This window comes from Chionomys nivalis, chromosome 1 (genome assembly GCF_950005125.1).
Source record: "Chionomys nivalis chromosome 1, mChiNiv1.1, whole genome shotgun sequence".
NCBI lineage: Eukaryota > Metazoa > Chordata > Mammalia > Rodentia > Cricetidae > Chionomys > Chionomys nivalis.
Genome location: NC_080086.1, coordinates 59742755 through 59768049, shown reverse-complemented (window position 1 = coordinate 59768049; position 25295 = coordinate 59742755). Strand labels below are relative to the sequence as shown.

Below are 25295 nucleotides of genomic sequence, written 5' to 3'. Positions count from 1 at the left end.
AGATTTCTGTCACCACCACCACATAATTACTGAGGTCACGGGGCGGGGGTGGGGGGGGTAATAGGCTTAGTTGACACATGCGGTGTCTAAAGTCTCTTTCCATGCTTGCTCTGGGGCTGTGGTGTCACAGTGCCTCATGGTGGAAACACCCAGAAGAAAAGCCGCTCATGGCAACCAGGGGGTAGAGACAGACAGAGGGACAGAGAGACTAGAGGTTGGATAGGTAAGGGTCCCGTGCTCCCCTTCAAAGACAGGCTCCCAGACAGCTAACATCCCCTCTCTAAGCTGGCAACTAAGTCTTTAGCAGGTGGGCTTTGTGGGAGAGGCTCCAGGTCCCAGCAGTATGCTACAATATGGAAGTGCCCTACATATGGCAGTCATCAACAAAGCCTGTCATGGGACTACATGCAATATGATCCCACTTACATGAAACATGTAGAATAGGCAAATCCATGGAAACAGAAAATAGATCAGTAGTTACCAGGAAACTGAGGGAGAGGGAGCGACGGGTAAGAGGATGGCTGATGGGTTGACTTTTTTTTTTTTTTTTTTAGATGGGGGGGGGGGTCTCACGTAGACCAGACTAGCCTTGAGCTCCCGGTCCTCCAGTGTATGCCTTCCCTTTACTGGAACACAGGCCTTGTTGGTTTGCTTTTGGCCCGTGGCAGTCAGTAGTTACTAAAACATTTTTGAGTATTGAAGGTTTTAAGTTTATTTTGGTGGTCGGTGTGTATCTCTACGAACCTGTTAGGAACCACTGAACTATACGCTGCAATTGTGTGGCACACGGATGGCTCAATAAAGCTACTGCAAAAATCAACATTAACAACAATTTTAAAAAACCCTTATGGGAAGCCAGGCAGTGGTGCCACACACCTTTAATCTGAGCACTTGGGAGGCAGAGGCAGGCGGATCTTTGTGAGTTTGAGGCCAGCCTGGTCTACAAGAGCTAGCTCCAAGACAGGCTTCAAAGCTACAGAGAAACCCTATATCAAAAAACAAAAACAAAACACAAAACAAAACAAAAAACAAAATAATCAAAAAAACACCCAAAACAATAAAAAACAACCCTATGGGGCCAGCAGCCCTGAGCATAGTTGCTCCTGTGTCTGTGTGTGCAAAGTATGACCCTGGCCTGGTGTGGGGGTGGTGCCTGCTTTTCCTCCCAAGCTTGGCTTCCCAGCCCTGCAGAGTCAATGGGGGCTGAATTTCCAAAAGTCTGGCCTAGGCTCTCATAGGTTCTGATTCGATGTGTTTGTGAGGCTTCCTGGAGGATGGGACTTGTGAGTTTTGAGGCATGCAGAGAAGCTAGTCCAGGGTATTGCCAGTAGCAGAAGTACCTGGGCAGAAATCCAGATGATGCCAAGACCAAAGGGTTAGAGAAACATGAGAGAAGTTGGGTTTGTCTCAGGAACGGCCAGGATAAGAAAGGACGGAGTATGGAGACCCCACAGAACTCTGGATAGACTTGCTGGGAGATTGTGTACTGGGCCATACCTCCTCCTGGAGGCCAGCACACACCTGGGCATACCTGGGTTTCCCTGGAGTGGGGATGTGGGCAGTTATCAGAGGCCACGTGGCAGCCTCTTAAGAAAACAACTTCACCCTGCCCTCCGGGGCCCAGGATACCTGCTGCCTCTCAGCTCTGCCACCCTCAGGGAACAGCTGGTACCAGGCATTCCTGGGAAGCCCTATTTATTCTCACTCAAGACCCTGTGCCTGCGACCGTCTTGCTTGTGGCACTTTCCCCTGGGTCCTCAGCTTCGGCACCCTCCTCTGTCAGACTTTCTTGCACACCCCTGGTTTGGTTCTTCCCAGCCATGGGATTTTAGAGACTTGCTGGTTTCACTGCGCAGAACCCTCTGCTGTGGGGTCCATGAGACATCTGGATTAGGTCTCCTCCTGGGAGATGCTCAGCAGGCATCTGGGAGTTAGAAATGGCTGGTCTCAAGTAGCTGGGACATACACGCTGGGGCATCTCCTCTGAGATAAACCTTTTTAAGCTGGGACTTATATTTCATTTCTGTAGGATGGAACTGGGGTTCTTCGGGTTAAGTGTCTGGTCTTGACCCCACAGCAATTCCCAGTTGAGTACAATGGGCCTCTCCCCCAGGCACAGATGGCAGGCATGGCTGAGGAGACATGGACTCCCTGGTGCTGTTCTAAACTCCAGGATCTGCTGCAGGAGCCAGGACCCAGAGTTCCCAGGGACTTTGGCTCTACCAGCCCTGCCAACCAAAACCATTCTAGAGGCTGTCTGGCTTTAGGGTCCAGGCTACCTCAGCGGATCCACAGAAGTGAAAGTGGCTGAAAGTTCCCCTGAAATCATGTCATGCTAAAAGTAAAAGACTCGGAGTATCTTACTGTGGAGGAGAAAGAGCTTTCACTTCAAGTCCCAGGTCTGTCACCTTCTGGCTGGGTGACTCTGAGGATGTTGCTTAGTGTCTCTGAACCTGGTTCTCTAACCACAAAACCAGGAACTGATAAGAGAAGCTATTGCCGGGCTCTGTGAGCTAAATGAGGTGGAGAGCAGATCCGCTGGCCCACCTGGGAGAGGAAGGGGCTGCGGGACCTAGTACAACCTCCTCCTCGTTTCCCCAGGATTGTCATCTGCTTTAGGGACCTGGGAAGTGAAGCTGCTTCTCCCCAGCCAGTCCTAAGTCGGATTTGGAGTGTACAGTGACAGAGTAGGCATCCTGAAAACAATGTGATGTCCTGCACTAAAAGTTGCTATCAGCACAGACACAAGATCATAGACAATTATCACGGAAAAGCAGCACACGAGACCTCGGTATTCTTATACTAGTTACGTGCTAAAGGATGATAATAGGTTAAATAAAATATATTATTCCCTTAACAGCATCCTTTTTTCCCTCTTCAGTGCTGAGGATCAAACCCAGGGCCTAGTGCATGCTAGACAAGTGCTCTATCCCTGAGCCACATCCCCAGGCCTCTTTTTGTCTTCTTGATGTGGTCACTAGAACACGTTACCCATGTGGCTTATCTTAGATTTCTATCGGATGGCACAGGTCGAGGTCCTTGCTGCCCAGTTGTGGTCCTAAGGCCCATGTCCCAGGCTGTTTTTTGTGGCATAACTGAATATTAGAGAGAAGGCAACTCCTAAAGAACACAGCTTAGTTTTGGAGGCCAAAAGCCTAAACACACGGTGCTCACATCTGGGAGGACCTTGTGCCGTGTCACAACATGGCAGAGAGTGTCTCATGGGAGACAGGATAATGCCGGAGCTCAGGTCTTTCCTCCTCTGCTTCTAAAGCCACCGATGCCATTCCGAGGGCTGACCTCAAACTCTGTCTATCCCTAATCACCTCCCAAAGGCTTCACCTCCAGATCTCCATTTGGTTTTGCAGATTAAGTTTCCAGTACCCAAACTTTTGGCATATACATTCCAGCCCCAGCACCCAGCAGCACTTACCTCGCTGGGGAGGCTGCTGGAGATGTAGAGCTGCGGGCCCTGCCCAGACCTGCCTTAAGTGAGAGGGTGTTTCCAGCCTCCAGGTGGTTTACGGCCATGTGAAGTCTGAGGAGCCATGCAGGATCCTGAGCTTTGGGTTAGGTTGTGTGGTGGGGGGCATGAGGGGTACACCCTCGGACAGAGAGTGGGAGCCCATGCCTGTAGATACACCTGATCTGTGGTAGCCTCCAAAACCACCACTTGGCAGAACGCATGCATTCTCTCAGAGAGAAAAGAAGCAGGGCACTGGACAGTTGTACCCCACATCAGCGGGCACCAGTAACTTAGGGCAGGCTGAGAAATCTTATCTCAGAGGACAACTGAAAAATGGATCGATGCACTTAAATCTCAGACTTAACCCTGCCCCCACATTCCGTTTCTTTTTCTCTCAGAAAACTTGGCCAACTGCACCCAGGGGCACTAAATATAGAAAGGGTGAGGGAGTAAATCACGGAAGTGCCACATGTTGCCCAGGATCTGTTTCACGGTTGGGCTGCAAACCATTGAGAACTGGGAGCTGTAATTAAAATGCTGATGGCCTCCCAACTGGGAACCCTTCCAGGGGAGGAGGGAGGGGGGCCCTCTACAGTAAACCATCCCAGGTTCAGTGGTCTCCACCGGCTTCCAAGACAGCCAGACACAACCTTCCATGTAAACCTTAACACCCAAGAGGCAGGTTGTTCACCTCCCAGACGTGCCTACTCCCAGCAGGCCTTTCACACGCATGTCCTCCAGTGCATCCCTGCTCCCAGTGTTCCTACCTGTGACCTTGTCACCTCTATAGTCACTGCTCACTTGGTGGGGCCACACTGGCCTCTGGGCTATTATTGAATGCTCTGACTCAAGTGGTATTCCCCAGAGGGCTCAGTTTCTGTGCACGGTTCACCTTCTCAGAGGGCTCCTCTATCTACCCCCAATAACATCCCATTCCTGTCATCTCTGCCCCTCACTTTGCTTTATCTTTCTGACATGACATTTATTACTCTTTGACAATGGTCCTCTCTCCATCTATTTGTCGTCTGACTTCCCCCTGGAATGTCAGTTCTATAAAGGCAAGTGCCACACCTAATCCCAGAGCCTGACACAGTACCGGACACACAAATAGGTGCTTGCTGGCATTTGTTGAGTGAATGAATGTGTGGATTTGCAACCCTTTCTTTCAGCTGGTCTGGTGATCTCACTGGGAAAGTGTCCAACTTCCCAGCAATGAGCTCAGCTTTTTACTCATTCATTCAGTCAACTATCTTTCCAAATAACTCTCCATCCACCCACCCACCCATCCATGCATCCTGCTGTCCTTTCCAACCTTACTTGTCCATATTTCAAATATTGATATGTACATTCATCCATGTGCCTATGATCTATCTATCCATTCACCCTCATGCCATCCATCCACCCGCCAACTTTCCCACCCAGTCATTCACATGTTTATCTATCTATCCATCCATGCATCCATCCATGCATGTATGCATGCATGCATCCATCCATCCACTCACCCATCTATCCTCCAACTTTCACACCTAGTAATTCACGTTTATCCATCCATCCATCCATCCATCCATCCATCCATCCATCCACTCACCCATCTATCCTCCAACTTTCACACCCAGTCATTCACATGTTTATCCATCCACCCACCTACCCACCCATCCATCTTCCATCTTTCTCACCTAGCCATTCACATGTTTACCCATTCTATCCATCCATCCATCCATCCATCCATCCATCCATCCATCTATCCATGCACATCTCCATCCATCCATCCCAAATCCCTATTTTCTAACTATATAGCAGACCATCTCTGCATCCATCTGTTCAGCCACCCTTCTAGCCACACACCCATCCCCTGCTTTCCCACATATCTATCCATCTTTCCATCTTCCGCTCACCTACACGGCCATCCACCCACACATCTAGGCGGCCATGCTACCACTTGGCCATCTGTTCCTTTCCACCAGTCCCCACACAAAGACTTCCCCTTCTGGGTTCCCACAATGCCCTATGCTCCTCTGTGTCAGACACGGTTTCTGCTGTCAGGTTTCCATGCAATCGTTCAATTTCTCCCCGCACCACCACACTGCACACCCCTCAAAACCAGCAGCCACGCTTCCTCTCTGCTGTCCAGAACTGACACATTACAGGTGTCAGCACATGTTTCCTGAATGAGACATTTCCCCGTCCCTGTCTTGGCTCAGGATTTCTGACTGGATTGTGGTCTCCCTGAGGGAGGGCAGTATTTTTTAGTCATCTATGTATATGTTCATCTCCAAAGTGCAGTTAACATGAAGTAGGCACGTATAACAAATAAAGTGAGCAGGCACAGAGAGACGTGAGTATAGTGAACATGGGTTCTGGCCCTGCACTTCTGTATGCATGGTCTGGCTATTTATTGGCCATGTAATCTTGATCTTGGGTAAGTCACTGACCCTGCGCCTCGGTTTATAAGGGAAGATCATGAGAGTGGTCATCTCATGGGCTCTTATGAGCACTGTGTAAGATAATATGTACAAAGTACTTAGAGTATTGCCTGCTGTATGATGAGAACTGCATTGAAATAAACCTTGTCCCATTGAGCCAGTGGGACAGGAATGGAGGAGACAGACCCTTGACCATGGGTGGAGGAATCTTCGGGCCTGAGCCCTCCCACTGGAGGCCTTCTACAGCAAGCGCTCTGACTTTTCCCAGTCATGTTGGGATCACTGGCAAACTCCCAATATTATGTCAGGTGGTCGAAAGTGCTATGTGGGAAAACAAAACACAGGCGGGAACAGGAAGTGGTGAGACAGATGGGGGCAGTTTCCAGTGGGGTGGTCAGGAAAACCCTTCTTAGTGATATCTGAGCAAGGACTTGAGGATGTGTGGTGGGGTGAGTGTTGGGGGCGCAGCAATGAGAAACTGGCAAGTGCAAAGGGCCTGAGGCAGGGGAATACCCAGCATATCGGAGATCAGTGAGGAGGGCAGTGGAGGAGGAGGATACCAGGCAAAGGGGAAATAGGATGTTGGGTCGGAACAGAGGAGGACCGAGGCTGGGGAGGGTCTTGTTGGATATTTTGAAGATTTCGGGATCTATGCTGAGATAGAAGGGAAGAGTGTGAGGTTATGACAGAGGGTAGGAGGTGCAATCTACACTTGAAAAGACTGCAGCCTCAAGTCTGGGGGCTGCCAGGAAGAGGTGCCGATGAACCGGAACACCAGGCAGGGGCAGATTCTGCTTGCAGGAGATTTGAACTCAGGGTCTGGTGCACAGGTGACTCCTGGGTATCTGTAGTGAGCAGAAGTAGGGCAGTAGGTGAAGCCCCACCTGTGAGGCATGAAAGGAAGCACATAGCCAGAGGCAAGGCCACGCTCTGTCCTTGGATGGCACCTGCTTCCTGAAGCAGGGCAAGGCTATTCTAGGCCACCAGGCAGCCTGCAGCCGGGAGGAGGGAAGCTGCTGGATGCAGCAGGCAGGAGCGTGGACAGAAGTTCTGCTTGTAGATAAGGCTTTATGGACAAGTTTGCAGGTGCTGGACAGGGCTCTCTACAGAGGAGCTGCTCGGGTATGACTGACTGACCTAGAGACCCATCTCAGGGACCTCAAAGTATCACATTGTGGCCCTGTTCAGAAGTAACGAATCTCAATAACTTCCAGGCAGCTCCTTCTGCCCAGATCTCTCCAACAAGCTGTTTGAACAGGGCTTCAAAGAGGTAAGAGCATAGAGCTAGCAAGAGCTTTAGGAATAGAACAGATTCTAGCCAGGCGTGGTAGTACGGGTCTTTAATCTCACCACTCAGGAGATAGAGGCAGGTGGATCTGTGCGAGCACCAGGCCAGTCAGGGCTACATAGTGAGACCCCGCCTCACCCTCACCTCCCATTTTAAAAAAAATACCTACAACACGACTCTGGCTTTCATGTTACGTCTGCAACCCCTGCTTCTGAGACTCGTGAAGTCTCAGGGTAGCTGCACGGGGCTGCGAGCTTTCCACTGGGGAAGATTGGCCATCCAGGACTTTGCAGGCAGTGGATCCTCTGCTCAAGTGGATCCGAGAAGTCTATTATTGGTGCCTCAACTCCCCCCCTCCAAGGGGGAAAGAAACTGAGCCTCGGAGACAGGCAGCTATTCAAGATCACACAACAAATAAGCAGCCCAATCAAGCCTAGGAGGAAGCTCTTCCCATGCCCAGGCCATTTCTATTGCCAGCACAGAACAAAGGCCCAACTGGAATTCTTGAGAGTTAGAGCGGGGTGTGGCCAGCAACCCCACCTGCCCAGAGGAGAACAGCTTCCTGCAGAGCAACCCTCCTGGTGCACAGAGGCCCACCAGAGCTTCAGGGGCCGTGCCCACTTACAACAGGGGCCCAGGGACTCTGCTCACCTGCACTGAGCTGCAAGGCTTGACCAGGAAAAGGTGTAAATAGTGAAGGTCTTGCAGGAATAAGGTGTGTGTAACTTGTTAGTCATTGTGACTTCAGCATACCAGCGCTGCCATCTAAACACCGTACATGTACACACACAATAGAGGGCTAAGAAACAGGTATACAGCGGATGGACACAGTGTGGCTTGCCAATGCGGGTGACAGGGCTACCTCCTGTGGCAGGATAACAACAGGCCCTTTCTTGTGAGGTGGGAGTAGCCGTGAAACACATTTGGAATGGAACAAGCACACACACACACACACACACACACATCCAGTTTTGAGAGGGGCACATGGTACAGCACAGTGAGCAGCTGAAGCTGGCATTGCCCACAGCCAGTGCCCAGGTCTTGCTGTCTTTAGGGCTCTGGTTATCAGGAGACACCCCCTCCCCATGAGTAGCCTGCTATATTCCCCCATCTGCTGCCTGGACCGCACTCCACCATCCATGCAGTGGGCAGGGGACATCATTCTGTGGGGAGCAGGGAAAGCCTTCCTATGGCCTGGCAGACACTCGCATCCTTAGCCATCTCCCTTGGTTGAGATGTACCCTGCAGGTGAGTCCCCTTGGCTAGGCAGAAAGTCCTCTTCGGTATATTAGCACACCTGAAGTTTTCTGCAAAGGACACAGCTGTCCAGGATTAGCAGAAGTGACAGCTTGGCTTCTAGGAGCCAGTCCTACCTTCCCTGCAGGCCCATGCCATGCCTCTCAGCCCTCTCCATCCCCTTCTGCTGCCCTCCCCTTCACTTATGTGATAACACCCTGAGTTCTAGTCCCCCTCCCGGGGACAAAGAAGGCAATTGTGTGCCCAGTGAAGCCATTTTGACTTGGTCTCACTGTGGCGTAACTGAGCCCCAGCTTTGCCTCACTATGCTGCCCCTCCCTTCTGGTTACTTTCCAGTAAGCTCTTGCCAGGACCAGCCACGTGGGGGATTCTTTCTGGGGGAAATCACGTGGCTGGTCCTGGAGGCCAGGAAGGTGGCCGGCTATGGAGGCCTTCCTAAACTTCGCTATTAATGTTAGGTTCTAAATACCCCATGCTCACCAGTGTCTAGGGGACGTCCTGTACCAGGGAAGTCATGAGCTAACTATGAGCCACACGTGGGCACCGAGTACTAGAATCCTAGGCCAAAGAACTGAGTTTTCCTCATACTCATTTGCAGTTTGCTCAAACAGTCATGCGTGACTTAAGGAAACCGTTCAACAACGTGACCATAAACACTTTCAGTCCATCTGAGCACTCTGAGGTGAGCCCGTTTCCCAGATGGGAAGAGTAGGCACAGGGAAGCAAAGTGACAGGCTAAGGATACCTAGGCCAGAAGCAGCAAGGCCAGGTCCAGCCTAACGCACAGCAGCATACACTGAATGGCTCCAAACTTGCCCTCTGCCCAGCACAAGCCCAGAGCTGTGAAGGCCAAGAACTCTGCTTTAAAAGACATCGGTGCATAAAATCTCTAAATCAGCTGTTTCCTCTGCCGCCCCCCCCCCAGTGTCTTATTCTAGGAGGAAGACAATGCCCAGAGCCCCACAACCAGAGCAAGACAGGACACAGGGCCTGAATGACTGACCCTCAGTTCACAGGTGGCTAGAAAGTGGGAACTTGGTGGCAACCAAAGCTTCTAAATGGCTTCAGAAGGTTCCAGAATTTTTGAATAATATTGTGGAACCACTCGTGGGAGGTCAGGATTGAAAGAGGACAGCCCCAGAACCCTAGTCTGGAGTCAGCTTGAGTTCAGAAGCCTAGGGTAACCTGAGCACTCTGTAGCTTTAGGCCATTTTACCTCTGCCCACCTCCACTTTCCCAAGTGGCAGACTTGGGACCAGGCTGGAGGTTAGCGGTTGTGGGGATTAAGTTGGGATTGCACTGTTGGTGCTGACATTAGAGTTGCCTGTGTCCTCCCGGCAGAGAAGCTTGTGTCTGGCAATATCCACCCCCACCCCCTAACAAGAGCCTATATGTTCTTCACCTGAGCTCGAACATGCCTTTTTCTATGGTGCTTCCTTCTGGGGCATCCTGGCCTGCTGAGGGCCTAGGGGACAGTGGCAGCTGGTTAAAATCACCTTCTTCCTGGATGAATGGTCCAAGTTCCTTTGAGACTAAGGTGTCCAGCCATTTTCTGAGCTATGCCTAGGTTGTCATGTCATCATGGAATTGAGCAGAGGAAGTGTTGGTAGCCCAGAGCAAAGTGACAGCTGGGGACCCATAGGCATTGCCAGTCTCTCTGGGAAGACTGCCCTCTTGGGCCATTGGTTTCCACTCCTCCCTTATCTCATCCTCTTTCCCTGGATACTGGTCCTGCTTATCTCTGTGGCATCAATGGCAGGAGCTGGCTATGTCATTGGATGAAGGGGAAAAAACCCTAACCCGCATAAACACTCTCCACCCTGACCAGGGCCGTTCCCCTTCTGACCTGTCCTCAGTGGCTTTTCTAGTCCATGTCTAGCTCCCTCGGTATCAACAGCCTAGTCTTCTTCCTGAGCTCTCTTCTCCACCATGGTCCCAGCCTCTGCCACAGCTTCTCATCCAGTCTGTTCTACCACAGGGCAGGGGAGCCTCAGCAAGGCTGCGTGCCAAGCCCGGACTGCTTCTCCACCCACGGACCCTCTGAAGAAGTCTCTAGATCCAGAATATACCTACAATTCCTTCTCCTGGACCAATTCCTTCTCAGAGGCTGTACTCCTTGTCTGGGTACCAGGGTTGGGCAGAGGAACCAGACTCAGCCACCATGATAACCAAGCTTAAATAGATATATCATCACATAAGTTAACGTCTACAACATGAGAGCCAGTAAGACATGAGGCCAGTTCATGCCAGACTCAGAAGAAAAACATCCCAGTCTAGCATATGTGAAGTCTCCAGAATGGTCAAACTATGGAAGCAGAGAGGAAAACGATATCATTAGGCTGGGACAGAAGTGGGATTCTATGTTGTGGTTTGTAGCTTCAGTGGAGTGAGAGGAGGCTCTGGGTTGGGATGTTGGGACCAAGGCTGAAGATTTCAAGTTGCTGAAATCAGTGAAATTGATGAAGGCTTTGGCACAGGTGTGGAGATGGAGGCTCTGGCACAGGTGTGGGGATGGAGGCTCTGGCACAGGTGTGGAGATGGAGGCTCTGGTACAGGTGTGGGGATGGAGGCTCTGGCACAGGTGTAGATATGGGGGCTCTGGCACAGGTGTGGGGATGGAGGCTCTGGCACAGGTGTGGGGATGGAGGGTCTGGCACAGGTGTGGGGATGGAGGCTCTGGCACAGGTGTGGGGATGGAGGCTCTGGCACAGGTGTGAGGATGAGGCTCTGGCACAGGTGTGAGGATGAGGCTCTGGCACAGGTGTGGGGATGGAGGGTCTGGTACAGGTGTGGGGATGGAGGCCCTGGCACAGTTTGGGGATGGAGACCCTGGAATAAGTGTAGGAGTGGAGGCTCTGGTATAGGTGTGGGGATGGAGGTTTTGGCATAGGGATGATGATGTCTCTGGCACAAGTGTGCAGATATGATGGAGGACTCTGCACAAGTATAATGGAGTCTGTGCACAGATGTGGTGATGTTTCATGATACTAATGGACTTTGAGCTGCTTAATCATATAAATATATGTATATATGCATAGATAAAGTGGTAAGCTTTATATTAGGCATTTAAAAATAGATTAAAGTTTTAATTAATTTTTAAAAACAATAACTTGTTGGATTAAAACAACTAATTATGAAATGGATGGGCTTAAATGCTTAGTTTTTTTTTTTTAAATCAGAGCTTTACTATATAGATCAGGCTGACCCTACACTCAGTCTACCTGCCTCAGCCCTCTGAGTCCTGGCCTTACAGACACATGCCACCATACCAGGAATTTAAATGCAAAACTTTTAGAAGTAAAGCACCCCAGGGGCCTAGGGTTCAAAGGGTTCTTAGCTAACCTTCCAAGACTTTCATCCCACAAGTTCCAGGCTGGCTGAGCTACAGGGAGATGGTGTATACAATCAAACAGCAGCAACAACAGGCCGACTTTTGCTCTGTGAAAGGTCCTGTCATAGAGATAGAAAGACAAGCTGTAGACTGGGGAAAGGCTTGTAAACCAAGGCCCTGACAAAAGCATCTGAATAGATGAATTAAAAATGTCCAAAACCAACAGTAAAAAAGCAAGCCAGACAGACACGTTCCCACCATGCCCTCTGGGGTATACAGACAGCAGAAACACACAAGAAGAGGCGCTCACCTCATCAGCCACTGGAGGTGTGGCTAGAACCCCAGTGAGTTACGGCACACACCCATCACAATGACAGAAACAAAAACCTGTGCTATCAGCAAGTGTGGGCACGGATGTGGAGGAGCCAGGTCACTCACAGTTGGCTTATGGGAGTGGAAAATGGCAACACCAGTGCTGTAGCTTAACCTGGGATGTCCCCCAGAATCCCATGTAGTAAAGGGCTGGTTCCAAATAGGTCGTGTAGGGGGTTTTCAAGTCATTGAAGGTGCCCTCAAAGGGGAAAGTGAGACATGGTCCACCCCATCCCTGTCTGTCACCTTCCAGACACAAAGTGTGCAGCTTTGCTCCCTCATACATCCTACTATGATGAGCTGCCACTGATCTGAAGCAATAGGACCAAGCCATCATGGAATGAACCCCAACACCACGAGCCAAGGCAACTCTTCCCCTTTACGGTTCAGTGGTCTCGGCAGTTGTCATGCAATGCTGACATCCCTCTGTAGGATGCTTTGCTGCTTTTCATAACGCTAAAATCTCAGCAACAGTATGTTGGCACTCCTGGCATTTAGTAGAGAGAACTAGACATGTACAGTCGTAGAAAAATCTGTACACACACACATTCATCGCAGCTCTATTTACAACGGTCCAAGCTTGCCAACAAACCAGATGTCCTTCAGCGGGGGAACAGATAAGCCAAGTGTGCTGCCTCTGAGCTGTGGACTGTCACGTGGCTGCTGAGAGGCAAGAGCTACTGTGCAAACAGCAATTTGAATGAGTCTAGGAGGTAACACTGAGCAAGAAGGGATTCTAGCAGCGCAGTGGTGGTGCACACCTTTCATCCCTGCACTCGGGAGGCAGAGGCAGGTGGATCTCTGTGAGTTTCAGGCCAGCATGGTCTACAAAGTGAGTTCCAAGACAGCCAGAATGGTTACAGAGAAAGCCTGTCTCAGAAAAAAAGAAAGGATTCTATAGGCTGCACACTTCAGCACTCCTATACAACCTTCCAACATGACAAAATTATAAACATAGGAGGTGGATTAGTGGTGTGTGTCCCGAGGGAGGGAAAGTGGCACACAGCCCTCAGGCTCTGTTTCTCTATGGTATCAATGCTAGAGTCCTGGGTGGCAGCACCCTACAGTTCTATGGGCTGCCACTATGGGGGAACTGAACGGCGGGTTCTTAGAGTCTGTGTTCTTCCTGCTTCATGTGAGCCCATAGTTACTATGACATGAGCTTCATTCAGAATATACAAAACAGTTAAATTCAAAATTGCCATAAACAAAGAAGACATCTAATTGTGTGTCTCATAAAACATTTAGGACACATAGAAAACTGATTTCTTATCTTGAATCCAAATTTAAATGGGAATCTCCAATGACACCTGGCATCCTACTCCCCAGATACTTCCAGGAAAGAGAAGACACTTGCCATTCATTCATGCACTCTATAACCCTTTCTTGAACCCCACTGTGTGCAGGGCACCATTCCAGGCATAGAGGATTCAGCTGTCCTGCCCCCTCATGATGCTGGCCTTGTGGTGGGAGGTGATGGACCATAAAGACATGAAGGGCTGTGCAAAGAGAATAAATTCAAGTGGCGGGTTGCCTTAAAAATTAAAAGTGGAGGCCTGTCACCCAAAGGAAGTCTGTTTCAAATCCCCCCCCACACACACACACAAGAGATAAATTTAAGGCCAGCTTATGCTGGGGAGAAAAGACTTCTTTAGAAGCTGAACTTCACCCTGATGGGCAACTTGTGCAAAAGCCCTGGGTAGGAACAAGATGCTCGGCCCAGGAGCTCAGGACTGGAGGCTAGTGAGCACAGGAGGGCAAGGGCAAGCAAGAGCTCCAAATCTTCTTCCACTCCACATCGGTCCTGGAAAAGTCTCCGTGACCCAAGGCCACCCTCCTTCAGATCCCTTGAGCTCAGGATGCAGGCCTTTCCTGCGTTTTGAAAGTGAGATTCCATATCTGCCCTAAACGTGGAGTGGGACTTGTGAGCACAGCGGCCTGAGGGCTGCTAGCTGGCTTCCGGGGAGGTGGGGCCTGGCCTCTCGGGCACTTGACATGCCACACTGTCCACTCTCTCTGGTCAAGTATGCAAGTGGCTTCCAGCAGCAACGAAGTGGAGCAAGCCTTATCTGGGCCTCGCCCTTGCTGCCAGGGACTGGGTCCCTGCTGTCCCCTGATACACTGGCCTCCCTGCAACCATGCCCAGAGCAGAAAGCCAGCCCCCAGGAGCACCCAGACCAGACAGGGCAGGGCAGGAAGGGACAAGACCAACACCCCTTGTGAGCAAGAGGTGACTCCACACTCAGGTGGAATTCCATCCCCCTTAGCTCACCTCCCTGGAGCAAGGCACATTCCAGCAGGGCTGGCCTGTCCCAGTGGGGGACCCTGTCCTCAGGCTGCGGGTTCCTGGTCTCAACCCTCACTGCAGACAGGAGCTGTTGACAGCCCATCCTTCCCCAGGACCCTCCAGAGCTCCCCAGCACACTTCACCTTCCACAGCCTCTATGCTTGGAAGAAGATACAATGTCAATGTATCTTAGAGGACTTAAAGATAATGTTGCCAGGCCAAGAAACAGCAGAAGCCACTGTCAGATGCAGACTAGGGGGAAAGTTTCCTGTGCAGTGTGGGGTCCCAGGTCCTCCCTGTTCTGGTCACCTCCCTTCCAGCACCTCCCTCCCCAGAACCCTCCTGGTCTTTGTTTAACTCTGTCATGCATCCCTCAGAGGCCTGGCGTCCTTAGCAGTTCCTGCTGCACCCTCCCTCCAGTGTTCCCGGGCCTGCTCCACAGAAGGTGCCAGAACCCTCAGGTATCACCAGTTCTACATCTCCAAGTGCCCTCCTGTGCTCTTCAATACCTGTTTCCTCTGCATAACTTAGTGAGGGGCACACCCCCAAACACTTCCCCAACTCCTGGGTGTCAGCACCTGCTACCTCTCAGGCCTTTCGTAGCTCTCCATTCCGTGCCAGGGAAGGACAGGAACCCACCCAAAGCTCACCCCATTACACCGCTTCTGGCTACTTCTGACAATGAATTTGATTCCAACCTCCTCAGCAACCTCACTACCTGTTCCCAGCCTCGGACCATGGAGCCCCTACCGATCTTTTAGGATTTAACAACTGCCCTCTCTCTCTTTTTTTTTTCAATGCTGGGGATTGATTGGAGGGCATTACGAATGTGGGCACTCCACCCCTGAGTCCCATGCCTGTTTATGCTAACTGCCCTCTTCCTGGAATCCTGCTTCTCCTTCAAGGCCTGACTGAAGATCCTTGTCTCCCATAGGAAACTGCACTGTTGCTGTGTTTTCTGAGCCACCTTTCTCCCCACGTTCAGCCATGAGTCAAAGGTTTGGCCCCTTTATCTGACTCACACTAGCCTGAGTATCATGAGGACACGGGCCATGGAGTAATTAATTCATCTCACTGCCACTCAAAAGATGGGAAAGGGATAATTCAAGGACACAGAGATTGCCATGAGTATTTAATGACCATTCTCCAGACGTCTCTCTCCCTCTAATGTCCTGTGATTTGAACCACTAACCAGAACGAGAGAGTCTAGAACTCCAACAGCCTGAGCAGAGTGGCCTGTGACATCAGTCTAGAAGAAGGATTTCAATTCCCAGCCCCCTTCCCCAGGAGCATCTAAAGCCTTGGGCCTGCCTTTCTGTGACTACCCCTGCCATGGCAGAGGCTAAACACACTGGTCCACCATGCCCTGGCCACCATGGCCTGGGTCTTGAGTCCACTGGAATCACACTGATCCTCCTCCTTTGCAGGGTACACAGTAGGTGTTCCTGTAGCAATGGCCCCTCATTAGCCTGCAGGAGGCATGGATGATGATGGAGGAAGGTCATTGGTTAAATAATAAAGAAACTGCTTGGCCCTCACAGGTTAGAACATAGGTGGGTGGAGTAAACAGAACAGAATGCTGGGAGGAGGAGGAAGTGAGCTCAGATGCAGGGCAGCTCCTCTCAGAGCCAGACTCGATGCAGCTAGCCGCCAGGTCAGACATGCTGAATCTTTCCCGGTAAGACTAGTGCTACACAGATTATTAGAGATGGGTTGATCGGGATATGAGAATTAGCCATTAAGGGCAAGAGCTAATGGGCCAAGCAGTGTTTAAAAGAATACAGTTTGTGTGTTGTTATTTTGGGGCATGAGCTAGCCAGGTGACCAGGAGCTGGGGCGGCAGGAACACAGCCCGCAGCCCCCACAACAGGATGACCTTTCTCCTGGCTCTCCTGCCCCCCCCTTTCCTCTCACACCAACTGTAGAGGTGCTCCAGAGCCTGTGGTCAGGTTGAGTCTTGACTCTGCGAGGCACTGAGTGATCAACAAGACCACGATCCTTCTCAAGTATCCCGACCCATCTCCATCAACTGCTGTGGGCCTTTCCCCCTAGCCACGTGGAGTCCAGGCAAGCCTAGTGTGTGCTGGGGAGTCCTGGGGAGGAGTGTGCTTTATACTTAGTAATATCCTCTGAGATCCAGACCTAGGCCAGGGTCCCCAGATAACTCTCATACTCAGGATAGCACATAGTCCCTAGATGAACTGCTCTTGTGGGGAGACACCCAAAGGTCCTGGGGTAGTTTGAATCAGGGTGGCCTCCAGAGGCTCACATATTTGATGCTTAGTCACCAGGAAGTAGCACTATTTGAAAGGATTAGATGGATTAGGAAGTATGGCTTTGTTGGACAAAATGTGTCACTGGGTGTGGGGGGGCGGAGGCGTTGAGGTTTCAAAAGCCTATGCCAGGCCCAATCTCTCTCTCTCTCTCTCTCTCTCTCTCTCTCTCTCTCTCTCTCTCTCTCTCTCTTTCTCTCTCTGCCTATAGATAGTGATGTAGCTTTCAGCTTTTGCTCCAGTGTGATATGTGCCACCATGCACCCTGCCATGATGACAAAGGACTCTGGAACTATAAGCCAGCCCCCAGTTAAATGCTTTCTTTCATAAGAGTTGCCTTAGTCATGGTGTCTCTTCTCAGCAAGACAGGCCCTCACTATCAAGTGGGGAAAATCCCTCCTTCTGTGCTCCTCACACCTCAGGCAGGCCCAGCCCGTGCTCCATCCATATCCAATGTCTACCTGGACCTTGCTGTCTCCACAGCCTTTTGCCAAGACCTCTGCCCCTTTCTGCTGTGAAGCCAAAGTGCCTCTACCTAGTTGCTCAGGCCCTGATCCATGTGTCCACGTGCAGCATGTCCGTCTCTAGGGTAAGGGGCACCCCAAGGCTGTCCTGAGTGAGGAAGCTATGGAACAAAGCTGCATCCCAGCTGGGAGTTGGGGTTCACTGTGATCTATGGGCTAGCCTCATGTGTTACCTCAGCATAGGCCAAACAGGTATCTGGGGTGAGGAGATAAAGAAGGGAATTTGTTGCCTCTGAGAGCTTCAGGAAGGGGCAGTACCTGCAACCTCTGATCTCCCCTAGGGCTTTGCGGCCATGGAAAGGATGGAACAGCTGAGACCGCCACAGAATGACCCATCTGGACACCTGATTTACCTGGATATCATTCTGGGGAAGACCAGGTTTCTTTTACTTATCAAGGCTGATCAGCGGCTGTGACACTCAGCATGTGGCCAGAGGGACACAAGAAAGGTGGTAGCCCCTCACACCCTTCTGGATACAGGTCTGTCTATGCCCCCACAGTATGTAGGCCTCCACCCACCCTCCTCACTGCGTCCCTCTGCACATGTCCCTGGCTGAGCGCTAAGGATGGTGGGTCAGATCTCAGATCTCCCCTCCTCTCTCAGCCCTGGCAGGACAGCAATGACAGAGCCTGACTGAGCAAAGGGGACCCTGTCGCCGTCTTAGCCACCGCAGCCATGTACACAACTGTTCAGAGAAGGTGAACACTGTGGCCAGACGCCTGGCTCCGGCGCTGGGGGACCCTTAGCACATGACTTCCTGCCTGTGTCTCAGTTTCTTCACCAGGAACAGTATGTTACAGATGACACAAGCTCCTGGGCCTACTTCACCACAGCTCTGTGTCTGTGTCCGCCCTGCCTCACAGAGCATAAACCCCTCCCACTTCGAATCCTTCACAGGCCTTCAGGAGCCCACCCCAGCCTCAGGCCTCAACCAGGGGCACTGCCCACTCAGGTAGCAGTGACCTGGGTATCCCTCAGTGCCTGGTCAGGCTGCTGATGTGTGAATACTTCTGGGATCGGATTCCCAGCCTGTATTGGTGCCTTTCTGCATTTCAACAGCCATGGCTGGTCCTACATGAGCAGGGCCTGCCTCCCTCTGCTACCCCTAGCTCGTGGCTCTTTGCTTTGTCCTCTGGACCTTCGGTCCTATCTGCTTCCCTTCATGGTCTGGGCATCCAGCTCCCCTCCCTTCCCAGCCAGTCTGCTGAAAACAGGAGGAATCCTGCCCCACTCTTCTAGGATTGGCTTAGATCTTGGTTTAGGCGACAGGAAAAGGATAGCTACTCCGAAAGCTGGTCCCTGTGGATGCCTCCGTCAACTGCCTCAGTCCTTCCCCAGAGTCCGTTTATACAGCTGACAGTGGAACCCTGGAGAACTTATCATCCTCTCTCTTACCTCCTTGCTGGGAAGCAGCCATTTTGGTTTTTGTATTCAGCCAATAAGCTTCATGCTTACACTCGAAGCTAGGTGCAGAGCTGGGCTTTCCCAGACACCACCCCTGTCACCAAGGACCTCACTGCAGTGTCCTCCCTGCTGCCTACCTTCCGGCCTGCCTCGTTATTGTGTAAGTTCATGAGGGTACGGGCATTCTGCTTGATCTCCCGGGCATCCACGAAGACCTTGGCGAAGCCGATGCCGTAGCGGATGTCGGCAGAGCAGCCACCCCACTTCCAGCCCTCGTCCCGATGGTACTGGCCTTGCTTCTCCTTGTCGCAGCCACAGTCGCTCAGGTTGCCCTGGGTGCAGGCAGCTGTGATGGCATGGGCCACACCCGCAGCAATAATTGCATAGGTGAAGGCAGCCTCCCGGCTCCCTGGGGGCAGAAGAGCGGAAAGAGCTTTGTAAGAGCTGATCTGGGAGACGCTCCAGTAAAGGCATCTAGGGAGAAGGTGGGATCTGGCCCAGGGGAGAGTGCAGTGGCTCCCTAAGAGTCACCCAGATGTCTCATGCTGACTGTGCAGAGAACTTCTTAGGTGGTGACAATGCCTGGGACCCCAATCAAGTACACACTCACTCTCCTGCAATCCCTGATCCCCAGCAAAGCTGGATTGTGTGTGTGTGTGTGTGTGTGTGTGTGTGTGTGTGTGTGAGAGAGAGAGAGAGAGAGAGAGATCTGCTATCTCATTTCTACCCCCTGCCTCTCCCAGTACACCTGATAGAATCTTGTCACCTGTGCTTGTGTTCACGTCACAGAAAAGTGACATTTATGGAACACTGGTGGAGTGCACAGGCTGAAGGCTGAAGCTGGGGACATTAATCCCTGCCCCCGTGCCTTGACTAGTAATCACCCCTGCCCTGTGCCTTGGTCTCGGCAGCTGTGGCAGAGGTTAGAAGCATCAAGGGTTCTTCTTCAAAGCTATAGCCAGTGCTCAACAAGCGGCACTGATACTACCATGTGACACACTGTTTCATATATCTGTCCTCCACCCTCTCTGTGGCTGCCTTGTAGGAGTAGAAAGCTCTGGGCAACAAGATGCAGCCAACAGAAATATTGAGTGGGCGCAAGTGTCCTGCTGCCTCTTAGCCACTTAGCTTCTCTGGACCTCAGTCTCCCCTTTGCCAAATAGGTTCAAGAGACATGTGTGCACTGCAGGGTGAAGGAGAACAGGATTTGCCCATGATGAGTCCTGAAGGAGCCCTGGACACTGAGCTCTTACAGCCTGGGGGAGTGAGAAAGAAGCTGAAACGGAGCAGGCGCATGGGTGGGAGAACACACCTCAGAAGAACGTGTTTTGGAGCTGGTGCAGAGATGGCAAGGGGCTGCCAGGGAGACTGAGGAAGCAGGTGAGAAACACGCAAGTAACCAGACCTTTGCCCTAGCATCCTGGCCGTCACCTGGGCTTCCCTCAAATCTGCTTCAAGCACCACTTGTCCTACCTTCTCCCCACTGCTGCTTTGGTACCCTACTTGGCTGGACAGAGCCAGTATTGCCCTTGCTTTCAAGAAACCGACCCACAGCACCCCTATCAAGTTGGGCTTATGTTTGGTTCACATCTGCCACTTACTGACTGCTATGGGGCAGTTCCTCTTCTCCAAGACCCGGGTCTCTTCATCCATGAGCCTGGGATAATGCCAATGTCTACCCAGGAAGGAATGTGAGGGCCATGCAAAATGCTGAGGCCAAAATCTTGCTTAACAAATGTCTGAAAATTGGGTCCTCAGAGTGGAGCCCCTGTCTTTCTTCAAAATGGCAGCTCAACACTGTGGCTTGCAGAAGACACTTTGAGTACCTGCTGAGTTCCTCAAAATCATAGAGAGGTAAGGAGGAAGCGCCCTGCCCCCAACATGGACACCGGCTTACTCCAGAAAACAGACACAAGAAACAAAACTCTAGGGGATACATTGCCATCAATGTCAACCCCTCAAGAGCCCAGAGAAACGGACAGTCAGAGGCAACAGTTTTCCAATGCTTTCCAGCTGTGTGACCTCAGGTGAGGCAGCTGTCTCTCTCTGTCTAATCCTGCCCTTGTTAAAGGGGTGATAACAGCTCCCGCTTTCCTATGGAGGTTGTGGGGAACAGAAAACAATTACCAAGGATAAAGCTGGAGAAAGCGTCCCAAGCACTAGTCATTACAGCGTTTGTGGAGGACAGAACTGAAGGTGAAGGGGGTATAGCCGGATGTAGCTGCACACCTGCCCTGGATGCCTCACCTGAATGAGCGCTGTCCTGGGAGTAAATGACCTCAGAGCACAGAGGGGCTCCTTGCTGTCACTGCAGCAGGTGGGAAGAACAGATGTTCCCTTAGCCAGACCAGAAGTGCAATATGCAAACTGAGGGGCGACCAGGAGCCTCGCCCTTCTCGGGCTTCTCCCTGCACGGTGGAGCCCTGACACACCTATGCTTCTTGTGGTAACTTTGGGTGTCTACCTGCCCCCCACTTGATTTCTCTTGAGTCTCCCGAGCCACAGCGTGATGTAGGTAATGAGAGTCAGTTACTGAAGACAGCGGCTACAGAGGTGGCCATGGCCTCAGCTCACACATTCCCTGGGGTGAGGGGAGGGCAGTCAGGCTTCTAGTTTAAGGTGTACCTGACCAGCAAGGAATCTGGTGCTGGACCATGCATGGCCTGACCTCCCTGACAAGTTGGCCCTTAGCATCCACTGCTCTGAAAAGCAAGGAGGGACAGCTTTTCAGATAGTACCGTGCTCCCTGGTCAGGTGCTGTCTGAACCATGTCCAGTTCTCACAACCAACTGTAACTCCAGATTCAAGGGATCTGGTGACCTCTGCAAGCACCAAGCATGCACACGGTACACATACATACATACATGCAGACCAAACACGGATACGCGTAAAATAAAATGAAGTAAAATAAATAAATAAATGGCCCCTCAAGTGAGCTGTGACAGTACCCCACTTTGCAAATGAAGAGAGTGAGGCTTTATAAGGTCTGACCAGGCAGAGGTGGAGCCCATAGTGAACAGGCTGCATGCCTCTCAGCCCATTCTGTCTACCACAACCAGGGAGCCAGCACAGTCATTCCCAGACTCTGCAGACTCACGGGGACAAGGGTAGACAATGAGTAACATTTGTGGTGCACCTACTTGGTGCCAGATCCACACTTGGCTCTTTGGGATGTATTCGCAGCAGCCCCAATGTAAGACACCATTCAATTTTACTGATAAACAGAGGCTTTGAGAAGAAAAGCAATTGCCTAAAGTTTCCTACCTAGACTAGGGTCAGAATTGAGAGTCAAGGTCTTTGTTGGGCATCATTGTTCCTCAGTCCTGCCTTGCTACCCTGCCTTGTCACTACATCTGAAAGCCATGGTTAGAGAGGAGAGGCATCAGCTCTTCCCAGAATGCATTGCTTCTGTCAAGAGACGGCATCTGGTTATCAGTTAATACTTGCCAGTTAATACAGTTAATATAGGTCAGGCCCTGGTGCCCTGAGAAGGAAATGGGGTGATGGCAGATCTAGTAGGGAAGGGTCCTGGAATCTCTTGGTCACCCTGCTGCTCTACCCACCCAAACTTCCTTCCCTGCATTGGGACTGAAGAGCTGAGGCCCATAGAAACATTCCGATGTCACAGGCACAAGTACAAGCAAATTGAGAGGTCACATAGTGTCCCCATTCACGACCTGGACCATTCCTCAATCCTGATGATCCACACTCTTCCCAGAACAGCCTAGGGAAGCCTTCACTGGGACGCTTACTGAGCGCATCTCATGATACTTGCAGGGAATCTGCAGATAAGTTCTGAGTGGTTCCTTCAGCTCCCACAGACAGATGTGGTGGATGGGGCTCCATGGCACTGCATTCATATAGCATGTTCCAAGTCTTCAGAAATGGGCTGCTGGCTAGGCTGTGTTCTGAATACCTTGCTGAGATCAACAGATCAAGGCAACCAACCTGTGAGGGGCAGGCTGACTTGGTCACCTCTTCACAGAGGCCCAGACACAAGAGCTGACCTGATCTGACCTAAAAGTGGACACTAGAATATGCAACTCTTGGCTCTTTGTCCAGGCCACCTCTCCACCAGATCTGACACATGTGTGCGAGCTGCTACCAGCTTGGTGATGAGGAGTCTACACTGAACTATCGGGGGCAAAAGGAAGGTCTTCATTTAAAATTTGACCTCTGTCACCTAGGCCAGGAAGCATGTCCTGAGCACCTACCATGCACTAAGCATGGTGCTGCAGGTCGGATGAACTAAGATATGGGATTCAGGTGTGGCTTTGCTTTTGCAGGAAGGCAGATGGCAAGATTGGGTTTGAAGGGTCTGTGGGAGTGAAGTCTCTAGGACAGGGACACCCAGATCAATGTCCCTGTCTAGTGTGGGCCAGGTAAGACAGGGACATTGACATGAAGGGAAAGGGAGTAGGTATCTGAATCCCAGATCTGAGTCCCAGGATCCTGTCTTGGGCAGAGCCATCTCCTGTTCTTAGAGTCAAAGAACAGATTCCCAGAGCCACAGATAGAAGGATGACCTGTCTGAGGTCCCCTGGGACTCCAGAGACTAGACTGGAACCGGTCCCCAGGCCCCCAGATCTCCAGGTCCCCAGTGAGGAATCCCCTCAACTCCCATCAGTCACATATCAGAACTTTTTACACAGAAGCCCAGGGAACCAATGCCAGGTGTCTTTAGCTCAGTCTGCGTGACAGGGCACTTGCCATCCTCTGTGCCTCAGCCAGTGGGATGACTCCGACCCTACACCCTGCATCCCTGAGCCTCACCCTTCTTATCTGCGAACTGAGAACCCAGGAGGCCACTACCAGGTTGCCCTGTAGACAAGAGACGCTCCTCCGGAGCTTCTAGGGAAATCTCATCAAGGGGGAGGAGGACAAGTGTTAGTACTGAGGTGAAGCCAGAGACTGGTCGACGCCCTCTGTGTTCAGCTCCAGAGCAGTCCCACGGGGACAGAGGAAATGAGCCCTTGTCCAAGCTGGCCCCAAAGATTCCATCCTCCGCCCTTTGCGAATGCTGCCCGTGGTTTGCACCGGAATATTATCTGGGTGTATTTACGGTATCTGACTGGAAACCACAGTGTGCATTGCAGGGTTTTTTTCTCTTTTGCTATTTAAAGCCAATGGGTCAGAGAGTGAGCAGCCCACAGTGACACCAGCAGAAACAAGCGACGACTGGGAAAACAGACAGATGGACAAAGGTTGCTCTCACCAGGCTGGTGTGGTAGCCACTCACAGCCCAGCACTCTGCCACACAGGAGTTAGGAGGCACTCGGGGCATAACCGGAGAGTTAAGGGTTAGGAATAAATAATGTGTGTGGGGGGGTTGAGTTAGATGGAGAGACAGGAGACGGAATGGGGAAGGGCAGGTGCCATTCACCCCACTCTAACTGCTGTCCTGCCTCAGCTCTGTCTGTGGGTCCCTCTTCCCACAGAGTCAAACCACAGCACACTGCTAACTGTCCCCCAGTGGTCACCATCCATTTGTTATGACTTTCTTAAGCTTAGAAAGTCCCTTTCTGTTGCTCTGTGAGGCAGAAATCATGGATGTCCAGACAGTTTTAAAGCAAGCCCCAGAGGCCAGTGAACCTGGGTCCCTGCTTCCCTGCATGGTCAGATGCTGGGCAAGTTAACCTGCCTCTTGGGCCTTGGGGGTCTTCATTTCTAAACTAGGAATCATGAATAATCTTTCTGGAAAGGAGGCCTGACCCACACCTGGCAGGGATCAGCAAACAGCAGCTCAAAATAGAGGCATTGTTAATCATCAAGTTAACAACATGGTATCTACCATGATGTGGCTGTAAATGTCTCCACTTCTGAGGCCCTTCCAGATGTCCCTTCCCTGTATTGATGGCCAGCACCTTATCCATCTGCCTATTATACTGACTTGAGTTTTCTTTCTCTCCCCTTGAAGTTGTGGGGATCTAGATTATTGATCTATGGAGTCTCTGGGTTGAATGAATGACTGTGTGAAAGTGACTGTGTGTGCAAGGGAGTGAGCGTGTGCGTGAGTATGTGTGTGTGTGTGTGTGTGCACTGGACTGTCTACCATGGGGAAGCTGGAAAGACTGTGTAACAAAAAGCTCATCTCAAAGAATAATGTCAGGAGAGCGAAAATCCAGGATGAACTGAGGCTTGCAAAAAAAAAAAAATGCAAACGAGACAAAAAGCCCTTTGTTGGCTGTGTTCTAAGCGAGAATGGGGGAAGAAAAGAGCTTTTGCTTGGGCAAGATGGTGCATTGTTAAGAAAGGCAGAGGGAAAGTGGAGCTGGCCGCCCCTCACTCTATCTCTCTCCCTGGAAAGGACTTCCCATCCATCCTGCCAAGCAGCAGAACACTGCTCCACTTTTCCAAGCTGTGGGTAAAAATACAGAGCATTTTGGGAATTTTAGGGGTTCTAATGCAAGGAATATGGACCCAGATAGTCCTCTAGAATAGGGGAGAGCAAGGCTTAAATGCCTGCCCCAGAGAGAAAGGTAATGCATCAGAATTTCCCTGGCCCTGACGGAGGCGGGTGGACCTGAGGCTGAATCCTAGGTCATGTGTGCCCATCCCTGGAAAAATTCTGCAGGAGGGTACCAAACCGGAGGCCGTGAGCATTTGGAAAGGAATGTGGCACCCCCTGAGCACATGATGGAAACCACCATTTCTTTGTTGATAATGCTG

The 25295-nt window shown here is 51.3% G+C and overlaps 1 protein-coding gene across 2 annotated transcripts in view; it reads right to left on the bottom strand.

Moving 5' to 3' along the window:
- The window catches only part of Wnt7a (Wnt family member 7A), a 47176-nt gene that overhangs the window by 11556 nt on the left and 10325 nt on the right, over positions 1–25295 (bottom strand). Inside the window, exon 3 of one of the 2 annotated variants that reach the window (XM_057792875.1) lies at positions 18764–19035. In XM_057792875.1, the coding sequence (XP_057648858.1) occupies positions 18764–19035 (272 nt within the window). The remainder of the gene's footprint in view (positions 1–18763; positions 19036–25295) is intronic. The other variant, XM_057792885.1, reaches the window with a different exon arrangement.